The sequence below is a fragment of the Exophiala dermatitidis genome (genome assembly GCF_000230625.1).
Source record: "Exophiala dermatitidis NIH/UT8656 unplaced genomic scaffold supercont1.4, whole genome shotgun sequence".
Taxonomy (NCBI): Eukaryota; Fungi; Ascomycota; class Eurotiomycetes; order Chaetothyriales; family Herpotrichiellaceae; genus Exophiala; species Exophiala dermatitidis.
The window spans coordinates 3,240,263-3,261,113 of NW_008751649.1; the positions used below are offsets into that span (position 1 = coordinate 3,240,263).

A 20,851-nucleotide genomic window follows, 5' to 3' on the forward strand; every position below is an offset into this window, starting at 1 on the left:
CAGGGCAGAGGGGTAAGGAGGGCGCCCAAACTAAAGCAAGATTAGCGTCAAAATAATACACCATCATAGGGCATTTTTGGGAAATTTTGTGTTGGAATTAAGCTCAAAATGACAACAAGTCAGCACGAATAGTTTAAGGGTAGAATTCGAGCTTCCCATGCTCGAGGCCCGCGTTCGAGTCGCGGTTCGTGCATTCATGCTTGATTTTTGCGCTTTCATCTTTTTGCCCCTCCAAATGATTTTTGGTCACATGAGCCTCCGCGGTCACCCTACGATGCCGCCCACGTGATGCGGCGTTGTCAGTGGTCACTGGAACCTTCTCCAACCGAACCGCAGCCATCGGCATGTCATTACTGCGCATGTTGATGCCGCAGCCTTAAACCCATCATCATTCCATCGCCTTTCGCCTTCAAGTTCACCTTGACATCCTTCTCTCTTCCACCCTCATCCGCTGTGCGAAACCCAATCGCATATAAACACCTCATCCATTTTTGCTGCTACTCGATCGATCGCAAACAATCCAACCTCTTTTTCTCGTCCTCCATCATGCCGTCCACCGCAGGCTATCAAGCCGCCCCTCAGCGTGACTCGTTCGACGAGCGCGTCTTCACGCAGCCGCCTCCGAACTACCAAGCTACAGGACCGAACTGGGAAGCAGGAGGCTACGGTACACCGCGACAAGAAGATGACAATCTGCCCGACGATTTCAAGGTAAGCAACTCACCGATCTCCCTACTATTAATCCGAAACGATCCGGATACGAACAGAACACTAACAAATTGATTTTTACAGTTCGGCGTCATTGTAGCCGAAGCAACGATCGACGTACGCATGTCATTCATCCGCAAAGTGTACAGCATCTTGACGGTGCAACTCCTCCTCACGGCTGGACTCTCGTCGTTGTCGTTTTGGTCGACCGGATACCGACAATGGATTCAAACGAACCCATGGATGATGTGGGTGTCACTATTCGGCGCGATCGGCTTTATGCTTCTCACGTACTGGAAGCGCAAATCGTATCCGACCAATCTCGTGTTTTTGGCCGCCTTCACCGGCCTCGAAGCCTACAGTATCAGCGTGGTCACGTCGTTCTTCGAGTCGCGCATCGTCCTTGAAGCCCTGATTTTGACTTTGGGCATCTTCGTCGCCTTGACCCTGTTCGCGTGCCAGACCAAATACGATTTCACGAGCTGGATGCCATATCTGTTTGGTGCCTTGTGGGGGTTGATTCTGTTTGGGTTCATGGCCGCTTTCTTCCCCCATGGGTCTACGGTCGAGTTGATCTATGGTGCCGTTGCGGCCTTGATCTTCTCTGGGTACATTCTCGTCGATACTCAGTTGGTCATGCGCCATTATCATGTCGAAGAGGAAATCGCCGCCAGCATCAGTTTGTATCTCGACATTTTGAACCTGTTCCTCGCGATCCTGAGGATTCTGAACAGCCAAAACGATAACTAAACAGCAGTCGTCAGAACTTGGACAGAACTCGGTTCCGTTACTCTCTTTTCCTTTTTTCAGTCAAGCGAAAGGGCGTTTGTGCTTTTTGCCAAGTCAACGAACATTATACGGATGCAAGCGTCTTTGAGACCATGATGGATTATCCAGAAAGTCGCTTGAGTGGTTTGGTCCTGTTATGAGTTTGGCTGGCTGGTATTGTATGGTACGGCTACGAGCATGGGACGCAAGGGAATGCATCGGGAGACAGACTCACTTGTCATTCAAGACTCCAAGTTCCTTGATCCTATTATTAATAATATCTTAATTAGCTCCAGAGTCTGTCTGATTTGTTCTGTTTCTGTTGTTTCTTCTTTTTATCGTGAGGAGAACACGAACCTGCGCAGAGCAGACAGGCAGATGAAATGAAGATACCTTAACTTATCTTGCTCGTCCCTTTAAAGATGCATTGCATTGCATATTGCAGTCTGGACTGGTTATCGAGCCACTGGCACTGGCACTGGCACTGGCAATGGCACCTCAACAGAGGTTCCTAAGCTACATACGGTAGTACTCCAGACCTCCTTCATTGCAGTAGCATATTAGTAGGCAAAGGCAAAGGCATACGCATACACACACGCATACGCATAGCAGGTTAGCCCTGACAGGTAACAATATCCATTATACAGCAGGAGGAGGTATATCACGTCGCCTCTCCCTCGTCCCTCTCAATAGTATCTGGACTTCGATCTTTGGCCAGCATATCCCATATATGGTGTCTATATACATGTACAGTCTTAGAGGAACAGAGATCAGAAGTATCAGTAGCAGGTGCCAGGTACGATATCCTCCTACTGTAGTAGGGAGTCTGAGGCTGGGGAGTCGGGACTTACTACATAGCATACAAATCACTATTACTCGTATTGACCGCTCTGGTGATATTCTAAAGGAATCATCTTTCAAACCCAGTCCGTCCAGATTCGGACTCCAGAGTCAGAGGAGTTCCGGCTTGGGCCGGAGCTTCCAGCTTCCAGTTTCAGCTTCAGCTTCAGAGCGCAATCAATATCATTCTCGTGGCTCAACCTCACTATCCTCGTCCTCTTCGTGATAATGCAATCGCTCCACTTTTCCCAACCGGATGAGGACCCGGCCCCCCTTGCAGTAAGTACCTAGGTAGTTAGAAGTCAGGTCAGAGTTAGGTCGGGAAATCAGAATCAGAACTAAAGTCAGAACCTGGCCTCAGCGGTGCCTCAACTGGTAACGAGGCCCAAAGTTAGCAAGTCAGAGCCACAGAGCACCAACCGCCCAGCAGTAGCAGCAGCAGCAGTAGTAGTAGTACATAAAAGTAAAACCTGGCATGCTCCCTCAGAAGGGGAGGAAAGAAACAAAACACTCACTGCACGGCACTCGGCCTGCAAGTCCACCTACCGTTGAGCACCCAATAATCCATGATAATATCCAAGAAGTAGAAATGACTCGGGCTTCGCCAGACCAGTGCTACTGCGAACGGACTCGTCCATTTCATATTGGAAAAGGCCACCGATAGCGAGTCCGACCACCCCTTCGATTGGCAAAACTCGCGGAATGGCATGGCAAGCAAGCAAGCAAGCACAGAAAGAGCCAGAGACAAAATGTGGATATTAGGCTTTACCAGGCAGCCTTGCCTTGCCTTGCCTTGCCTTGCCTTGCCTTGCCTTGCCTTGCCTTGCCTTGCCTTGCCTTGCCGTTTTCACGACCACATCAATGCTGGTGACCACAGAATCCCAAACACACCGTGACGCCTTGTTTCTTGTTTTGGCCAACATGTACATAACAGACAGGCATCGGGATCGGAATCGTTGGAAGGGCAGGTGAACAAGACTGAACGCCACCCGTCTCCTGGAAGAGTTTGTGCGTTTTGTTCTAAATCGAGTCAATAACGGTACAGCAAAGATCAGAATCAGTTTCAGTCCAGGCAGCAATGGCAACGGCAATGGTAATGGCCATTGCAATGGCATGGATGTGACTCTGGAGTCTGACTTACAACATGCGTCATCGTGGTCAGTTACAGTATACCTAAGGGTAGGTAACTACCCACATGTAACCTTATACTGCTCTCGGAATAGCTTGCTGTGGCTGGCAGGACAATGGGCAATGGACAACAGACTTGGGAGCAGGGCTGCAACCTCAAGGTCCAGTGACTGAGCGGAGGCAAAAAGTCAAGACTCAACTTAGGAGGCGTTGGTGTCTCCAGCGAACAATCTCCCTCCAGCTCTTGGAATACAATATGCTGAAATAGGATCCGATGACCACGAGCTTGTAGTAGGGTAACTGGTGATGAATTGGCGGATCAAGGTGGCGCATCACACACCGAATCTGGATCACACATGCTTCAATACTGTCACTCAACCATGTTATACCTACCTATTCCATCATTGGTAGCAAGTGTACCCATGGAGACAAGACATTAGTTAACCTACCGCTCTTGGAGCCTTTGTCACTCACTCAGGGTGGCCGAGTATGACATCCAGATGACTCTGCCGTACCCAAAGAGGCTGACAATGGAGGCCAACTTTTGGACTTTTGCAGGAGAAAGGTAGGTAGGTCGGTACTAAGGGCTTGAACCAGACAGACAGACAGACAGACAGACATCCTTAGTATTGACCTACCTATCTTAGGCCAACACGGATAGAGCTGCATGACCTCTGCTGTCACGGTGTCACCGTGACACTGGTACAATAGATACCCTGCCAGATCACTCTTTTCCGACATCGAGGGCGATTCCCAAGGCAAGAGTGATGAATCCGGTCATGGTAGTGAACGGAGTTATTCTCCAGGAGACATTTCGCCAGAATCGCGCACCGATTGCAACCGTTTGAGAAAGTGGTTGCAGATCGAATCCAACACTTCCAAGGGGCCGGTGTCCAGCACTGTCCACAACAGCCTGTGCCCTCCATCGCCGAGGAGGCCAAATTGCTGGTCTGAGTACGGCCAGGGTTCTATTCCCAGTTTGCACATCAACTGCATGCAGTGGCCGGAGGGCTGCCTGCCGCTGGACTGTGCTGTACCCAGTTTCAAACAACAACCGGTCAAGGACTCACATCTTTCAATGACCATTGCGATAGGTTGTTGTCTGTTCCCGGGTCTTGACTCGACGTCTTGATTGGATAGAAACCGTGACCCTGATCCATGTCCTTTCCAAACAGGCTTCAACCCTGTCCGAGTAAATGGCAAAGATGGCGAAGATCGCGTTCTAGATCACGTTTGACCTGGGGATGATGATGGCGGTCAACTTCCGGCCAATCGCTGTCATGAACGTTAGAAGAAATCCAGTCTAAGGTAGTCCAACCCTTGCTATGTATGCAGCGGGCAGGAAACTACCCATCGCAGTCAAGTGATACAAACCTCACACCCTCAAAAGGGAAAGTCGGACAGCCTGTACTGTACCTAGTCGATCTCAGTCGAATTGTACAGTAGTTTGCTCCAAAATATAGAGAACACGAAGATCAAACCTGTCTAGATCGAAGGGCAGCCGTAAAATGCAGGTGGCCTGAACCTGGATATGCATAGAGATGTTCGACTTCCCCGGGATCCTTGTCTGAGGCGCACGTATCTGCACACATGCCCTGATTTCATGGATTTTCGTCTCTTCAAGACCTTTAACCCCTTGAAAAATGTACGGTGCTGATCATGCTGTACGGGTTCGGAGTGAAAAGCAGAAGTTGGTGGTGAGCAGAGCAGTATCATGCATGTCTAGTTGCTGAAGCATGCTGATCCAGAGTAGATCCAATACCGATAGAACCAAACCTCAGATGAAAAATCGTCGGAAATTGACCGAGATAACGAGCGGACTTCAAGTCCAGCTTGACGATGGCGCCTTCGACCAGGTAGCCGAACCAGAACGCTCTGAGGCTGTAGCAAAATGTGTCGATCAACTTTATGTATGACATTGTTTTCAGCAATTCGCCTTTTATAAGTCAGTACAGTCGTAGCTGGTGTGGCATGTGGCGTTTCCACTTCGGTTGATATGAAGACGGGCCACACAGGAAGACACAATTCTGTTGATGTGCTGATGGGCATACAGTACCATCAGACTGGAAGGAGCAGAGAGCTGGATACCTAGGATGCCATGGAATCAGACCACACTGCATCTTGAGAGCTCGCGGCGATTCGACGGCCCTGTCAAAACTATCATTCCTCCCTGGGTTGGGGGTGGTCCCAGTCGCCCAAGATCGACATTCCGTGATAGCCGACGATGGGATAAATGGGAATCCAATCAGCTCTGGTACCATGACAATGAAACCTCCAGAGGGCTTTTCGAGCCGAAGTTTGCAGAGACTGTTCTCTGCAAGACTCATGGCATCAAGATCAGCAGTTTTCCATGGTCCGAAAGATGTGCTAAGGAAATGGGCTGATCCCAGGAGGTTTCCATTTTGTCTTCTGATCGGCAGCCCCATTCTACCGCGGCACTTGCATTTCTGACATGCCATTCTGTCCTAATGCAAGTGAAATGCCGATCGCTGACTCTTCACTGGAGTATTTCGCTTGATTCACCGACATGGCAACTTATCGACGCGTCAGCGCCTGGTGTTGCTGGAGAAGGGTGCCATGCCATGGTGATGGTTTTGATCACAAGTTAGCTCAAGTCGCATAACTTGCCTGCCGCTCGGTGCCTTCTTGGTGTAGTCGAAGGGATAGCAGTGTCAAGTTTCCCGACTTCCGAAGGTCTTGTTGTGTCCTGCCCGGAGGTGCACGGTGCAAGTTCATCTCTAGGGTGTTCGTAAATGTTGTTTTAGTTTCTCACGTCGTTGAGGTTCTCCAACGCGCAATACCCACTTGTACAAAGGTACGTTAGCTGGGATTTGCGGTCTTAGTTTAACCAAGTAAGGCCGGCTGGCTGGCTGGCTGACTAGATTCTACTATCGAAACCAAAGTCTTGCGAAAGCTCGTACTATTGCATGTAGCATTCCCATGCGGCTGGCGGTAACGTCCTCGCAGGAATCAACGACCGGAGAAGGTTTCCATTTTGAGGCTTGCCAATCTGTGGAGGACATGTTTAACAACCCTTGTTACTCGATGCTGCTTACATGTAGCTGCCCAGGGGGACAGCCGCGAGGTAGATTCAACCGACCGCGTTCAAGCACTATTGAAGTCTTTTTCGGTACCTGAAGGTGTGCAAGTGTGCGAGACTTCGGCAATTGAGTACACATAGGTCGATTGGCGGATCGGTCAATAGCTGGTAACCTGTGCCATGGCCTTTCGACACAACCGAATATTGTAACCCTTTCCAGGCTGTAACGGCGAGCTAGATCATCAAAGCGATGAAGAAGCCTACGGATATCAGCGTAAGACAACCTTGGTGAGGATGCCGTTGAACGCGGTGAATGTGATTTTTTCAGCAGAGGCGATACCATATCAGTATATTGCCGATGAATAATCGGGATAGTTTAGACCATCTGAGCCTCCGATCGACTAACCGTTGAAGAGTCAACCGTCGTCATCTATATGGTGGGCTGATTGTCTGGGTTGCATCTCCCTCCATAGTCAGTCTAGTATTCCTGGTTCGTGATTTGTGGCGTCTTGTAGTTGCTTGTGCAATATGTATTATGACTTCATACTCTTCAAAGTGAGGGCGGATGCCCACAGGAACAAGGTCAACAAGGAAACCTACAGGCTTCCGAAACACGATTCAGTTTTCAAGACAAATGCCGTTTGCCGAGCTGCAAAAAGTGTACTGTGTGGTAGTAGTGAAGCCAACCCTGCATCAAGCACTTTAATGCCTCTGTACTCACCCCACAAGCCCTGCCTTGTCGTCTGTTCACTGGCAGATGCCGAAGTCGGACAACTGTCTTGGTTGTCATTCTCAAAACAATGTCATCATCGTCACCAACGACCTTCGGTGAGTCCTGCCTGAGGCAGGGCGAAATCTCGACGCGGAATTTACTCCACCACGGGGCTCCTTCTGAGAACAGTCCATTGACTGCACTGCACCCCGAAAAGTTACTCTCGGCGTGAGCATGCCCAAGAACAATAGGTGGGATCCACGTGGGAATGGGGCACAGGGGTCGTCCCAAGTGGAGAGTGCTGTGAAATGGTGGCATGTGTTTCTCTCATGTGGCTTGTTTTTCCAGCTTGGAGTGCGAGACACTTTCAAGTTTCTCCGGCCCAGGCGCTGACAGCAACCCACATGACGGCCACTAAGAATAACTGCACATAGAACTTGCGTAACATATCTGGGCAACTCCCCTGACACGGAGCCCAGATCTGTGTGGTCCTGCTGCGTACTAGTTATTCGAGACGAAGGACCCTTGAATGCAACACTCTGGAGTCTAGACCGGCGATAGAATGATCGGCCAGAGCGCTTGGGAAGCTTCAATGAGACACCGCCACACTTAAAGCCAGATTCGCCATAATCTTGACCTAATGGAGGGACATCAACATCGAAAGATCGGCCATGGTTTCACGCAGATATTTTGAAGCGAAGCCAACCCTTGTTAGCTGACGCTCCGCTCCAGACCACGTCTAGTCCAACTGCTTAGAGCCTTGTGGTGGCGATTGTCGGTCGTCAGCGCCGCCATAAGGCCAGTGCTTTGCGACTAACACCACCTCTCAGCCAGCTGGTACTGTATTTCTGGGAGAAGACGGTCCTGAAGACCGGTGCTGGGGACGGAGTCGACATGCCCCAATCCTGGGATAAGAATCAAGCCAGTCACCTGTTAAAGCGCTGGATAAGCCATCCAATCCCTGGAGGGCCAAAGGTCCGGAAACTCCATGACCACGCGTTCGCACGCTTTAGTCCTCGGCTAATAAGTGCTGACAAAATGCACGGTCGTTCATGACGTGGGTGGCAGACACATATCGGACACACATTCTTTGCCCTGCCAGTGGCTTTTGCAAACTCCACGATGCGAGCATCCGCGCTTGGGCGTGTCTCTAGCATATTTTCTCGACTGGTGAAGCTTACCACAGCGCAAACCCAGCTAGTAGATGCAGTGTTGCCGCATCAGTGATACCGTTAGTTGCTTCCAGGGTTTCTGCGAGGGCGAGGGCAGGATTGCAGTACTTTCGAATCGGGTTGCTTTTGACAGGCCAAGAGGATCCACTAGCACCAAGCTGACTGGGGCGCCTTTTGGAACTGAGTCTGATAACCGCCCGAGATGGTCATGTCGTGAGTGGAGTCTCAACCACGACTGGGATGTTGCATTGTCTGAGTGGCTTCGCGTTCAGGCTGACCATGAACTAGCCCTCTTCACGCTCGAACCCCAATGGACACTCCATCATCTCGGGCTTCCTTGACAGTTTCGAGCGAGCGGAGAGGTTCGACTGCGTGGTTTCGATCCATTCAACTCTTCCCTACTACTACTTGTTGTGGTTCAAGTGCATCATAGATTCCACAATAACCATTGAGCTCGATGGTTGGAGGGTTTTGTGTTAGGTCGAAATGTTCTCATCTGGCCAGAAGGCGCCCAAACTATGTCATCAACATTCTGAAAGCGAGTCTCCTTCCATGCGGCCAGACTCGAGATGTGTGTGCTTGTGGTTCCTAATTTCATGTCATGGATTTGGCTTCATGTGTCTGGTTAAAGTGGTACGGCCATTCACGGCCTGTGTACGTCAATGTGCGGAGAATCGTAAATGCAGATCTGTGCTAGACATGGCCCTCATTTCATACCATCGGGCTCCCAAGCGAAAGGTTTCCGAACCGGGGACGCCTCCTGCCCCGGGCTTGGTACGTACCATCAGTGGAAGTGTAAAACCTTGGGCTGAGGCCGGACCAGTTGTCAAAGTTGCACCACTACTATGGCTGGTGAGGCGCGCTGATCTCGAGACCTAGGTCGCTTGAGTCAGTTCTGGACTTGTCCCATGGTCACAATATAGCGTAGATAGAGGTGGCTCTTGCTTGGACGCTTGATCGTACCTGGGTCCATCCCTTATGAAGTTACTTGGAAGTGGAAGCCCCAGCATGGCGTTCGGTGCACACAGCCCGTGCACACAGCCCTCTTGAGGGTCGTCCCTGCAGCTTAGCCCTCGATCTTCGAGCAGTCTGTTTTCCACCGCCCTAAAGATGGGCACCAGAGCCAATGATGCAAACTGGCTGGACCCTCATTTCGCAATTCCAAGGGGAACTAAGTTGGCCCTCACGACATTTGACTTTCCTGGTCGCTTAGTGGGAAGGACAGGAGTCCACAAGGCGTTGTATGTAATGCACAATCCATTCATTCGCTGTGTGCTTTTGTTGCATATGGCCTCATTGCGGTGTCCCATGCTTTTCCGGCGCAATGGAGGCGCTTGTTCTCAACGTTGATTCGCGTTCGAACGATGCTGTCTGTTCGCTGCCCTGGTCTCTCATTTTGGTGGACTATTCGGGAGAACGCGATTCTCGGCTTTGGCATCCCTGTTCCCCTAACCATTTACATCGGCCACTCCTCTTAAGATAGTGACGGAAAAGAGTCTTACTTGCATCTTTCGCAGGCTGTTATAGTGCCCAAGATCTGACTGTCCTCGTTATTGTTCCTTTCTTATCCAGCATCGACATGCGAAAGACTGTGCCTGTAGGAAGGCATAATTATTAATACCCGCGCGCCGTGGACCACCGTTGCTTGGGGCGTTGGTTCCGCTTGGCCTAGTGCTTCGTCATTCAATCGCGCTCCCCGACATGATTTCCTGTTCGCTCAGTGCATAGTCAAATGTTGAGGCCGAAAGATTTGGAACGTACACATCAACCTGGTTCTTTTCAGAGGCGCACATCAACTCGGGCGGAGGCCGTCCAGTATCCAGAAGTCGAGACAGTGTCTTGAGAACAAGGTCATCGGTCTGCCACTGCGCATACTCATCACAGCAAGACCAGCGTCACAGCACACACAGCATTCATTTCGGGATCTCGCCCAACCGCTTGCGATCGACACATGGAGTTTATTCCGGCTACAGCACGAGTCTGCGTCTGCTGTTAACTTGGCTTTAACCGCTCAGATATCGCTTTAGGTCGTACTTGGTACAGGGAGAACCCAAAGAGGCTTACCCTTTGGGGCTTCCCTGTGGCAGCGTAGGTCGCCTTTTCCAACCCAACAGCGATGCAAGAGGAAGCAAACAGCTTCAGAAGTTTCACAGAAGGGTTTGGCTCTCCCTCGGACGAGCGTCGCGGGGCGCGAGATGCTCTGAACATGCCTGGTGCGATGGAGAGAGCCGATTCGTCACCAAACCTTCAAGATATGGGATCTGAAGGACCGCCTTTATCGCCGGCCGAAAAAAGGAGAAATAAGTTAGGATATCATCGGACTGCAGTGGCGTGTGGTCAGTTATCGTGTACTAGGGTTGCGGAATGGGACTTTATTGACCTGATACAGGCCATTGCCGAAGACGCAAAATTCGTTGCATGCCCGCCTTCGACGATCCAGCCGGTAGATGCCAGAATTGCATCCGGCTGAAAAAGGAATGCCAATTCTTCCCGGTGGATCAACAAAACCCAGGACCTGGAAGACGCGTTCGGTCTGCCACCAAGTCGACCGAAGGGGGTCCCAACGAAGCCGACTCTTTTCTACCAGTGTCGTCTCCTGGTATGATCTTGCGAACTGGTTCCTTTGAACATCTCGACCCGATAGATAGCCCGATGAACACTCCCCCGATGTCCAGGGGAAGTCCTGGATACTCTGATTTCCACCCTGGGACTAGATCCATGTCTGGAAGTGGTATGGCACCGTTGTCGCCTTCTATTTTTTTCATCGCTGATCGATGCAGGATTCGATTATGCCAACCCGTATGGTTATCCTCAGCAACCGCAACCGCAACCGCAACATCAGATAATGGACCGCTCTCCCTTCACGACACCTCTATCTGGAAGTCATGCGAATGATTCCAGTAGCGCACCGTTCTATCCACAATACGGACACTCTTTGCAAGGACCATACCCGATCGCATTCACAACGGGGTCTCTTCCGGCGACCACACCGACAATGTCACGCGACCGGGCTTTTGGCTATCACACAGCGTCTCCCAACGGCTATCCTTGGGCTCAGTCACCTGCAAGATCAGTATCGATGGGCGAAACAGAAGACTCACCGCATAACTTTCCCCCTGCGTACCGGACGCAGACCTATCCCTCGTTCGAACGAAGAATTACGGGCGAGATGCCGCAATTACCGGCAACCAGTAGCCCTTTCGTGCCGTTGGGAGCAGAAAACCAACCGGGTGGAATTGTTGAGTTCCCCCAGCCAATGTCATATCAGCCAGTGCCGCCTGAAATGCAGCCGGAATGGGCAGCCTCCGAGCAACAAACACAGTTTACGGGCTCTTCTGGCGCTCCAACACCGGCTTGGTATCCCCAGCAGCCCAGCTCGACGGATTTGAGCAACAATGATCGTCGATCTCAGATTTTGCCATCGCAACATCTTAGTCCTCAATAACAATACGGGACTCGGGAGAGTTGGGATGAATTTGAGGTAGTCTTGAACTCAACAACAACCGAGCGATAAAATTCACGTCGATATTCGAGACAAAGAGGTCTCTGCATTTCCCTCTTCTCCGTCATCCTGAGTCGACTTGATCTCTCCGCTGATCGGCAGCTGACAAAATGCGAAATACATCAGCAACTCCGGCTGCGACCTTGTCGGGGAACCATTGTGAGCAGCAGAGTGGTGACACTGCCATCTCTACCAATACGAAAGATCCCGGCACCACCTCCATCCGCTATGCACCCCGAAACCATACCAGAGACCACTTATCGGTAAACAGGTTCAGCTGGCTTTCCCCGGGCAATTTCAAACTTCAGGGACCGAACCGGGGATCGTGGCTTCGACGGCTCAGATAATAGGTCTTGATCAGATTCAGCATTGAATTCTTTAGCTCTCTGGGAGAAGGTTCCTGGCTGGAACAGGATCTGACACCCGAACCTAGGTGCCAGTGGTCGGTAGGAGGGCTGACCCGCGGACACAATTGAGAGGGATCCTACCAAGCAACAGAAAAGAAAAAGTGCTGCCTGCGGGAGTGCTGGCAGAAGCACAAGTACAGCGATTAACGAAGAGGATCATCCGGTTCTCACATCAAGAAATCAACAGAACTATGCTGTATATATGGAGAGAACGGAGGAGGACAAGTTTGCAGCCACTGCATAAGAGGCAGAGGCAGATGCAGAGTGAATGACTCGCGAAGGATGCTGATCACGTGCTGACATGACTCGCACGGCAGCTTTGCCACCACGATCATGATATGCCTCAGGCTGCTGTGAGTTGTGGCCTGGGATGCCTTAGGCATATCACCTTTGTTTCTGGCTGGAGTCACAGCAACATAATTGTAGACTAGAAAGTGGCTCTTAACGAGACACATTGGGCGCACAGAACATGGAATGGACGATGACCACATAGAGGTCTCACACAAACAGATCTCTGGACACTGGCATCCTAGAAGTTGTTACTCGACTAAGGTTGCGATCTACCTTACTATGCGCTTAGTCACAAAACAAGGCTTTATTCACATCAAGAGCTTTCCACCAATACGCATTATGGCCTGGTCGCCTTTAAAGCACATATGGAGGGCCAAGTCAGGGTCGGCCGGAGTGACGGTTTTCTTTACATCGCTCCGGCAGGGGTGTACTGTTTGTTTCTTTTCCTCCGTCGGTCTAATACCATAGAATATGGCACGTGAGCCCTCGTTGCCCGGCATACCTGGCGGAAATTGACGAGGTTATAATATTCGAGATGCAGCACGATTTGATGTTGGAGCTCCTGCGGCAGCGTGAGAAGCGCCATGCTTTCATTTGATACATCGGACTTTTGACCAGCACTATTTAAAGCACACTGTGCACCTAGGTAGATCGTTAGTTGATGCTTGTGTCTAGTGATGACGGTGGCCTCGCCGAAGTAATGGTCAGACTTGAAGTAGATGATGGGAACAGAATGATGTCGATGTCGATTGAAGTCCAATGTCGCCTCGTCGGATCGATTACTAAACCGTGGCCTGCGGCGACGGATCAAGTTTACCCCGGTTTGCCCCGGAAGATACAAACTTCAATTCGAATGCCATCATGATCGTTTACCTTGAACACAATTTCAAGCATGAGGGGACATAGCATGCCATACCGGGAAATAAGGTAGATCACTATTGAGATACAACTAATTACAGTACATCCGAAATCTGCTGCTAGGTAGGTACCTGCAGGTATATAAAAATTCGTGGCGACATTAAAGCTCAACCTCCCACTTTACCGCCTTGTCATACTACATTCCGCATCTCTCAAGCCGCGACCTTGACCTGACCCGCGGCCCTAGTGGCATCACGGTTGACGACCCATTTATCTGTGTCCTCGACCTCATTCAAACCCCATGCCGTACTGCTATCGTCATGCACGGTTGTCCTGCGCAGATCTCGACGATATCTCCCCTCAAATGCTCCACCATTGGCCTTGTGCAAAGTACACCTATTATCCCAGATGATCATGTCCGAGGGATTCTTCCACTCGACACTGATGGTATATTTGGGCTGTGTGACATGGTCCAGCAGCATCTTGATCAGCTCATCCGACTTGTCCTTGGGGAGACCGACGATTGAATGCGAGTGCGCCGCAATGTAAATGTTACGACGCCCGCTGGGCTCGTGGACCTGGATGAGCTTGTGCCGGGCCATCTTCCCGCCGTTGGTGGGATCCAGGTCCTTAAAGAACTCGGGCGAGCCCAGCTTGCGCGACTGCGCGATCGAGTGGTTGACCACATAGTCCTTTTCCAGAAGTTCTTGCTGAAGCTCGGCTGGGAGATCGTCCCAGGCAGTGCGCGAATCCGCAAAGTCGGTGTTGCCCCCGTTGCCTGGAGGAGGAATCTCCACGGCTCGCAGGAGAGAAAAGCTTGCTCGGCGAGGGTTGAATGAGGAATCTACGTGGAACAGAGCGTTGCCCTGCAGTAATGTCAACTCCAAAAGGTCCCGATCGAGGATGTCAAAGAGTGAAACATTCACATACCTTTCCATAATGGGCCCGAGGACTATTCGGATCCAAGACGCCACCTTCATCGTCGATGTTTCCGGCATCGAACAGCTCGTAAAAGCCGTATCTTGGCTTGCGCCCGTCCGTCATATACCGTTTCATCGTGTCGAGTTCACCGATCCTTTTGGAAAACTCGATATGCGATGCATCATCGAGGCCTGTGTTCCGGAAGACACATACGCCATACTATCAGTACGTCAGCACCAGACCCAGTCCGAGAAGACACTTGGTTTCTTTGCTCTTGGCGGCTGAGCCTGCCAGCCTGAAAGCGAGAGGAAAGAAACAAAAAAAGACAGTATAGAAAGCCAAGGGCGGTGTGCTTTGCTTGCTTTGCTCTTACCTTTGCCATGGCGGCGAAAATCTCCTTGAACTGCTCATCGGAGAGATTTTTGAAATCGACCCCATCAACTTCGGCGGCAAAGGTAGGATGTAGCGGTTTGACGCTGATCGTCTTGAACTCGGGTTCTTCACTATAGCTGCCCATTTTGCAAACAATTGCCTTTCTCTGCAGTGGTCGTGGTAGCGGTATTGCGAATTGAATGAAGGTGGTGTGGTGTATCCACTCTTCCTTGGGCTGTGTGTTTTGTGTTTCGGTTATATGATACAATATCTCGGCTGGTGGTCGCCTCGAGCATGAGAACCAGAACCAGAATCCTGGTACCCTCACCACGTACAAATACTTCCCGCAACAGTGCACAAGCCGTGTTCTATCTAATACTCTACATTCGGACGAAGATGGGGCGTGGGGCGGCAGGGTGTGGAGGAGAGGATGTTTGCGCTTCGGCTGTGAGAATTGCTGACCTCCGGTCCGTGCCAGTACGATGGTCTAGGAAGGGACCATCCTTTTTCACAGTACCTAAGCTATCCGCTTCCTTCAGGATTGGCCATGGCGGTTAACAAACATGTCGTCCGGCTATAACGCCTTGGCAATGGATGGCTTAGGTACCTAAACCCCGACTTCTGGAATCCGAGGTAGCCGGTGCGCAAGGCCCAAGTCGCGGGGCAGCCTGATATTTGGAGCCTGCCAAGTTCTGGGGCTACACGCTTCGCCGGCATGCATTGTGGAGGAGAACAGTAGTCTACTAGTAGTCTCTGTGGGAGCGACGGCGAGAAAATCTGGGGTTGAAGATGGAGAAACCGTGGGAAAAGGGGGCTAAACTCGAAGGAAGAAGCCACGGCGGGGCCCCGCTTGAAGCGCCCCCTGGATATCTCAGCCTTGGCGCTTTCGCAGGTCAAGTACCAGGAAAGTGGTGCACAGCCCTAGGTACGCATGTAGTCACCCGGCACTTCTCATCGTCTACTGGTATCTTGTGCTATACTAAGATTATAAATGTATGTGGTCGAAGGAGACTTGTGCGGCCGGCCTTCTTTGCTGCGGTCTTCAGCTACCCTCCACGGCTACCAATGTTGTGCTGCTGTTTAGGGGCATCCACTGCTTCGGCAGTGCAATCTTCCACTTGTTGTGGTAGCGACATGTCTGTGTAATCATTTTGATTTTGATCAAGTGCTGTTGGGGTTAAAACACATGGGTGAGACCGTGGAATGCCTTCGGACAACTTCTGCAGCGGTGATCAGAGGAGATGGATAGGCAGCAGCTATCCCAGAGGTGTCTGAGAACGCTGGCAGACTTATAGGCGATCTCTATAGACTGTTGCCAGCCTCGCAAGCTAGTCACCAAAGACACTCCCCTGCAAATAGATTGCGGGGGGTTGTGGGGGAGAGATTAGTAGAGGATGAGACAGCCCAGGCCAATCGTAGCCATCTATATTGCATTCTTGAGGAGGCGTCCACCAAGGGACGCACCTATCTGTCATAGTCATGACCACTGACCTTCTATTGACACGTCTCACCGGCAAAGAGAGCCTTGACCTGGACATATTTCTCTCCCCGTTCCGGACAAGACAGGCCGATGTGACGAGGGTAATGAGCTAGTCGTAATTAGCCTGTGCAGAGGGCAGAGAATTTTGTCGTTGAAGGGGGCTCCAAATACAGGTAACCCCGTTCATCAGGGCCAGGCGGAGTCTTTGATCGATTCTCCGTTTTCCTCCATGAAGAGCTGCGATAACTGCACAAAGAAGGACAACATCAAGGCCAAACACGCCCTAAGACGTACAAGATAGACTTGTGGAATCGTTCCCAATGGGTCATCGCAATTGTGATGGTCCATTGAAGTAGAATTGGTGGGATTGACTCGCATAAGGGGGTTCATCGAGCTTCATGCAACGATTTCCAGACAATGTCCCGGGGCAGGGATGCTAAAGCACAACTGATCTGCTGGTGCACGTACTAAACTAGCCCGTTCCAACTTTGGTGGATCTAGCTCACTTGCAGCCTGAGATATGCCGTGGGGTTGGAGGAGGAAATCGTAACGCCAGATGCTGGATTGCTGCTCTCCCATCCTTCTCATTGCAATATGAAGCTTCGCTGAGTTGTGACAGTGGCAGAGAATGAAGCAAGCTAGGCCAGCCGCAATACACGCAGGCTCCTACCTTGGTCCTCCCATCTTCTTACTACTCTCAAGCGGGCAACTCAACAGTTCCATGTCGGGTAGCGGGGCCTCTTCCTGATCGCTCTTTCACAGACATTGGGGACTGGATGCTACCTTGTCCACAGCGCAAGATGCCAGGAAAATCGACTCTGGTCCTTTGGCAGCCCGTATAATGACCAGACTTTGCTGGAACAATAAGTGTCTCCAACATTTTTTTGACATCCTCCTAGACTTGGAAGTCACTGCTGTACAAAGGCCAGAAGAGAAGGGGCGACAGCGGACTGACACCAGATCTGATGCTCGTATCGACCGAGAAGTTTGGCATTTCGATGCGTTCGCAACAAAGACTCGTATGGGGCTGATCACTGGCCAGAAAGCCTTCGCTCTACCCTCTCTACTCACATTCCTTCATAAGTCGAATGCAAATGCCTGCCCGGTAACCTATTTCAGTCCGATTGAGCGCAGGACACCGAGGAGAGGTCCACCAGGACAACACTGCGGCGCCTCTAGATCTACGCGCTGGCACCAGACTTGCAACTGCCGAACCCCTCGAAAAGTCTCGGCGTTGGTACGCAACGCGATCAGGTGCAGTATGAGTCGATAAGCTCTGTAAAACCAATTTGCTGGCGAGGTACAGTAGTGTAGCGGTCTGACTTCAGATGTGAGTTACGCGAGCTCGCACTGCAAGTTGAAACGTGGTGGGATGCAAGGACGATGTCAAGCGGTAAACCAGGGCTCGGGAAACCTTCCCCGCTGCTACCACCATAGAGTCTATAGCAGGTCCTAACTCTTCTTAGCCGCCTAACCATCCTTGTGCACTTTGCGTGGTGCAAAGACTGCACCGCACGCATTTCTTTGTTTCCACAATCACACCTCGAATCTTTCATGCCACGATGGAGACCTTGAGTGATGAGGTGTGGGATGTCGTTATAGCCGGCACCCGCATCCCTCAATCACTCTTAGCATTGTATGGCCCTTCCTTCGTCAAGGTTGGGCCTTGACTGACTGACCAGTCTGCCTATCTAGGTCGCTTTCAAGGTCCGGCAAGAAGGTCTTGCACATCGACAGCCATCCCTATTATGGGGGCAGCGATGCTGGGCTCAGTCTGCAAGATGCAGAAGCGTGGGCTCAAGACCTGGACAAGTGTGAGCGTGACCCTCTAGCATTCCTACGCGCTCAGTGTCTAACAAATTTTCCAGCTTCGAGCACCGTTTTCAAGGCAGCTTCCATAGTCCACCCAAGCCGCAGTGCTGAAGAGCCAGCGGTCAAGCTTGCATCCTCCCGATCTTACACACTCTGTCTCAACCCACAGATCATCTATGCACGCTCTGATTTTCTGCCAAAGCTTGTCTCGTCACGCATACATACCCAGCTTGAGTTCCTCGCGGTCGGTTCTTGGTGGGTCCACAGGAACGGGAGTTTGCAGAAGATCCCAAGCACTCGTGAAGATGTCTTCAACGACGTGTCTCTGTCAATGAAGGATAAACGTGGTCTCATGAAATTCCTCCGATACGTTCTGCAGGAAGATGCAGAATCATCACTTGGTGGAGAGGAAGATTCTGCTCTTTCACTACAGGACGCTCTGAACACCAAGTTCAAGGTTCCAGAGTCTCTACATGCGCCGCTCCTTGCCCTCGCACTGTCACCGAGAGATGCAAGCTCGATCCGCTTTGACATCGCTCTGGCTAGGATCCGGAGGCATATGCTGTCAATGGGCTATTTCGGCCCAGGCTTTGGTGCTGTCACCGCGAAGTATGGTACTACTTCGGAGATCTGTCAAGTCTCCTGCAGGGCGGGGGCTGTTGGAGGCGGTGTCTATCTCCTGGGTCACGAGTTGAAGACTCTAGACTCTGTCACTGGTGACTCCAGCAACACAGACCAAAGCCCAGACGGCCTTCCTCTCCTGGAGGGCACGCTCTCGGACGGCACTCGAATCAAGACTCGGGTTGTCGTCGGAGACCTTGATGAACTCCCACATCTTCAGCACGGGTCGCCCGAAGGCACCCCGTCTACTGGTACTTGGAGGTCCATCAACATCGTGGCAGACCCACTCAAGGAGCTCTTTCCCCAGACCTCGGATAATGGGCCGGTGCCTGCTGCAGCAATGGTGTTGGTGGACACAAATGCTCACGAGTCAGCCAAATCCCCTATCTACCTGCAGATACATTCCGAAGATACTGGCGAATGTCCAGCCGGTCAATGTAAGTATTGCAAATTCCCTCCCATTCATCCATCCTATGATGATCCAACATTTGAATACTTATCTACATTGCCTGAGCACTATGTGCTTTGCTGATAACTATCCTCTGACAACCTGATCGAATACTGCTACCCAGCTTTTTAACAAATCTATTTGCAAGTGCACGGCTGACCTGATAATGCTAGGTATCATTTATGCATCTGTGACTGGCGGCGATGGGGCCGCAAAGGACAGGCTTCAGTCTGCAGTCAACACTTTCCTTGATACAACCAGTGCCAAAGGCAGTCTTCTGTGGTCCTTGTCCTATTTGGTGCTCGATTCCGCGAATGACCCGACCCTCCCATACCCTCCATTACGGAAGCAGTCCTCGCAAATTCTGCTGTTTCCTCCGGCACCTCAGGACATCTCCTTTCCCGATGGCGTTCTCAGTACCGTAAGAGACGCATGGGCGACTATCATGAATGCCAGTCCGGAAGACGGCTCTTTCTTGCAATTTGACGAAGGCGACATTGAAGCTGAGCAATGAACGCGGTCGCTCGTGTGTCCTGTGCTGTCAGCTAAATATCAGAAGGGTGTCGTGGTTCGACTCACATCGCCATCGATCATGCAGTGTGTACTACCCTGATCCTCACAGGTTTAACTACAGGAGTGCTTTTCGGTTGTGGGACCAACCTCCTGTGGCTTCAAGCATTACTGCTTCAATGTGGCGTGGCTAGCTTCTGCAACCCATTTCCAAAGCCCTGTTGTAAAAGCCAGTTGTGTTGCACAGAATTGGAGCAAACCTTATCGGCTGAGCCGACGGCTGACAGCAAGCCGTTGGCGTGCTTCTTCTACTTACTTGTGGGAGCAATCGTATCTACCATTGCGTTTCCAGAAGCACTTTTGGTGGTCAAGCATTCTCAGACTCGGCTAGACCGGCAGCATCCGCGGCACAGCAGCAACGATAATGAGTTGGAAATGTCATGGAGTCGACGAAGTTATCTAACGTCCTGGAGCATCCGTGAGAGCGGTCTGTGACAACCTGCTACTTCGGCTCTCATCATGGTAAGTGAAGTGCGGATGCTAAGCCCTCATTAGTTGCGATGTTGCCTGTTTACGCCACGAGCTTGTGCTTGCCATGGAGCAAAGGATGCCCTATGCTGATTTGCCTTATACTTACTCCATGCTGAGTCGCCAAACTGACCGGCGGTTTGAACTGTGGGAATGTGTACAGATACGGTCTGCTTGCAGAGACCGGAGGAAAGACACCACAGCAATAAAAATTAAGATGCGCCTCAACAGGACCCATTATTGCATTCTTACCATCGAGGACACTGACTGAGTTCCTTTGTGTGGCCCCCACCTGGTCTTCATTTCATAAACTTACCTCGTATGCTCCAAAATACAACTACATTGTAGTTTGATACACCACAGACGCGCATTTGTCACAAGGGTTATCCCCGCCGGGACAGGTGTCATCGATTATGCTTTCCGATGACTGCTGCGGACATGCATTTGTTGCTTTAAGGTTGTTTTTTACTGAGGCAAAGTCATCACGTACTAGTATCGATATCACGGAGCGATCATCAAATACTACTACCATTACATCTTCCTGCAGCACATGGTCGATCGACTTTCACTTCAAATTCTATGTGCTACCTGTCTGCTGTTACTACTGTCTCAGTAATGTGACAGCACTACAGTAGTAGCACTACCTCCCTGGTACCTTTTATTATAGTGCTTCAATGCAGTGTGGCTGCCAAGGCCGCTACTTAGTAAGATCCTAAAATTGTCAAGCTACTAG

The 20,851-nt window shown here is 51.0% G+C and overlaps 5 protein-coding genes across 6 annotated transcripts; 3 read left to right on the top strand and 2 right to left on the bottom strand.

Moving 5' to 3' along the window:
- Nucleotides 1-165: 165 nt before the first annotated feature.
- HMPREF1120_05466 (uncharacterized protein) lies at nucleotides 166-1,891 on the top strand. The gene is made up of 2 exons (XM_009159644.1): nucleotides 166-711; nucleotides 793-1,891. The coding sequence occupies exons 1-2, from the start codon at nucleotides 547-549 to the stop codon at nucleotides 1,456-1,458; spliced, it is 831 nt and encodes a 276-aa protein (XP_009157892.1). The 5' UTR covers nucleotides 166-546; the 3' UTR covers nucleotides 1,459-1,891.
- Nucleotides 1,892-3,130: 1,239 nt separating this feature from the next.
- Nucleotides 3,131-12,467, bottom strand: HMPREF1120_05467. 2 transcript variants are annotated; one of them, XM_009159646.1, is made up of 4 exons: nucleotides 10,403-12,467; nucleotides 9,332-10,348; nucleotides 3,458-9,243; nucleotides 3,131-3,336 (listed from the first exon to the last, which is right to left on the bottom strand). In XM_009159646.1, exon 3 carries the CDS (start codon nucleotides 5,901-5,903, stop codon nucleotides 5,391-5,393), a length of 513 nt encoding a protein of 170 aa, XP_009157894.1. In that variant the 5' UTR covers nucleotides 5,904-9,243; nucleotides 9,332-10,348; nucleotides 10,403-12,467; the 3' UTR covers nucleotides 3,131-3,336; nucleotides 3,458-5,390. The 2 variants fall into 2 exon arrangements, with proteins under 2 accessions (XP_009157894.1, XP_009157893.1); XM_009159645.1 differs by having other exon boundaries at nucleotides 9,332-12,467.
- HMPREF1120_05468 (uncharacterized protein) lies at nucleotides 8,024-13,286 on the top strand. The gene is made up of 4 exons (XM_009159647.1): nucleotides 8,024-9,142; nucleotides 9,192-10,704; nucleotides 10,758-11,099; nucleotides 11,149-13,286. Exons 2-4 carry the CDS (start codon nucleotides 10,485-10,487, stop codon nucleotides 11,811-11,813), a joined length of 1,227 nt encoding a protein of 408 aa, XP_009157895.1. The 5' UTR covers nucleotides 8,024-9,142; nucleotides 9,192-10,484; the 3' UTR covers nucleotides 11,814-13,286.
- Nucleotides 13,287-13,470: 184 nt separating this feature from the next.
- On the bottom strand, nucleotides 13,471-15,498 carry HMPREF1120_05469 (alpha-ketoglutarate-dependent 2,4-dichlorophenoxyacetate dioxygenase). The gene is made up of 3 exons (XM_009159648.1): nucleotides 14,721-15,498; nucleotides 14,357-14,566; nucleotides 13,471-14,292 (listed from the first exon to the last, which is right to left on the bottom strand). The coding sequence occupies exons 1-3, from the start codon at nucleotides 14,862-14,864 to the stop codon at nucleotides 13,639-13,641; spliced, it is 1,008 nt and encodes a 335-aa protein (XP_009157896.1). The 5' UTR covers nucleotides 14,865-15,498; the 3' UTR covers nucleotides 13,471-13,638.
- Nucleotides 15,499-17,683: 2,185 nt separating this feature from the next.
- Nucleotides 17,684-20,669, top strand: HMPREF1120_05470 (uncharacterized protein). The gene is made up of 4 exons (XM_009159649.1): nucleotides 17,684-17,835; nucleotides 17,895-18,013; nucleotides 18,068-19,069; nucleotides 19,254-20,669. Exons 1-4 carry the CDS (start codon nucleotides 17,762-17,764, stop codon nucleotides 19,592-19,594), a joined length of 1,536 nt encoding a protein of 511 aa, XP_009157897.1. The 5' UTR covers nucleotides 17,684-17,761; the 3' UTR covers nucleotides 19,595-20,669.
- The last annotated feature ends 182 nt before the right edge of the window (nucleotides 20,670-20,851 follow it).

What these genes read in the sequence shown, in the direction of transcription:
- HMPREF1120_05466 (XM_009159644.1), top strand. Translation starts at nt 547, where the DNA reads ATGCCGTCCACCGCAGGCTATCAAGCCGCCCCTCAGCGTGACTCGTTC. An exon ending in ATCTGCCCGACGATTTCAAG is followed by an intron (nt 712 to 792) that starts GTAAGCAACTCA and finishes TGATTTTTACAG; the next exon opens with TTCGGCGTCATTGTAGCCGA.
- HMPREF1120_05467 (XM_009159646.1), bottom strand. Translation starts at nt 5,903, where the DNA reads ATGGCATGTCAGAAATGCAAGTGCCGCGGTAGAATGGGGCTGCCGATC.
- HMPREF1120_05468 (XM_009159647.1), top strand. Translation starts at nt 10,485, where the DNA reads ATGCAAGAGGAAGCAAACAGCTTCAGAAGTTTCACAGAAGGGTTTGGC. An exon ending in TCGGACTGCAGTGGCGTGTG is followed by an intron (nt 10,705 to 10,757) that starts GTCAGTTATCGT and finishes GACCTGATACAG; the next exon opens with GCCATTGCCGAAGACGCAAA. An exon ending in TAGATCCATGTCTGGAAGTG is followed by an intron (nt 11,100 to 11,148) that starts GTATGGCACCGT and finishes TGATCGATGCAG; the next exon opens with GATTCGATTATGCCAACCCG.
- HMPREF1120_05469 (XM_009159648.1), bottom strand. Translation starts at nt 14,864, where the DNA reads ATGGGCAGCTATAGTGAAGAACCCGAGTTCAAGACGATCAGCGTCAAA. An exon ending in TTTTCGCCGCCATGGCAAAG is followed by an intron (nt 14,567 to 14,720) that starts GTAAGAGCAAAG and finishes ACGTACTGATAG; the next exon opens with TATGGCGTATGTGTCTTCCG. An exon ending in CTCGGGCCCATTATGGAAAG is followed by an intron (nt 14,293 to 14,356) that starts GTATGTGAATGT and finishes ACATTACTGCAG; the next exon opens with GGCAACGCTCTGTTCCACGT.
- HMPREF1120_05470 (XM_009159649.1), top strand. Translation starts at nt 17,762, where the DNA reads ATGGAGACCTTGAGTGATGAGGTGTGGGATGTCGTTATAGCCGGCACC. An exon ending in CCTCAATCACTCTTAGCATT is followed by an intron (nt 17,836 to 17,894) that starts GTATGGCCCTTC and finishes CTGCCTATCTAG; the next exon opens with GTCGCTTTCAAGGTCCGGCA. An exon ending in GGCTCAAGACCTGGACAAGT is followed by an intron (nt 18,014 to 18,067) that starts GTGAGCGTGACC and finishes CAAATTTTCCAG; the next exon opens with CTTCGAGCACCGTTTTCAAG.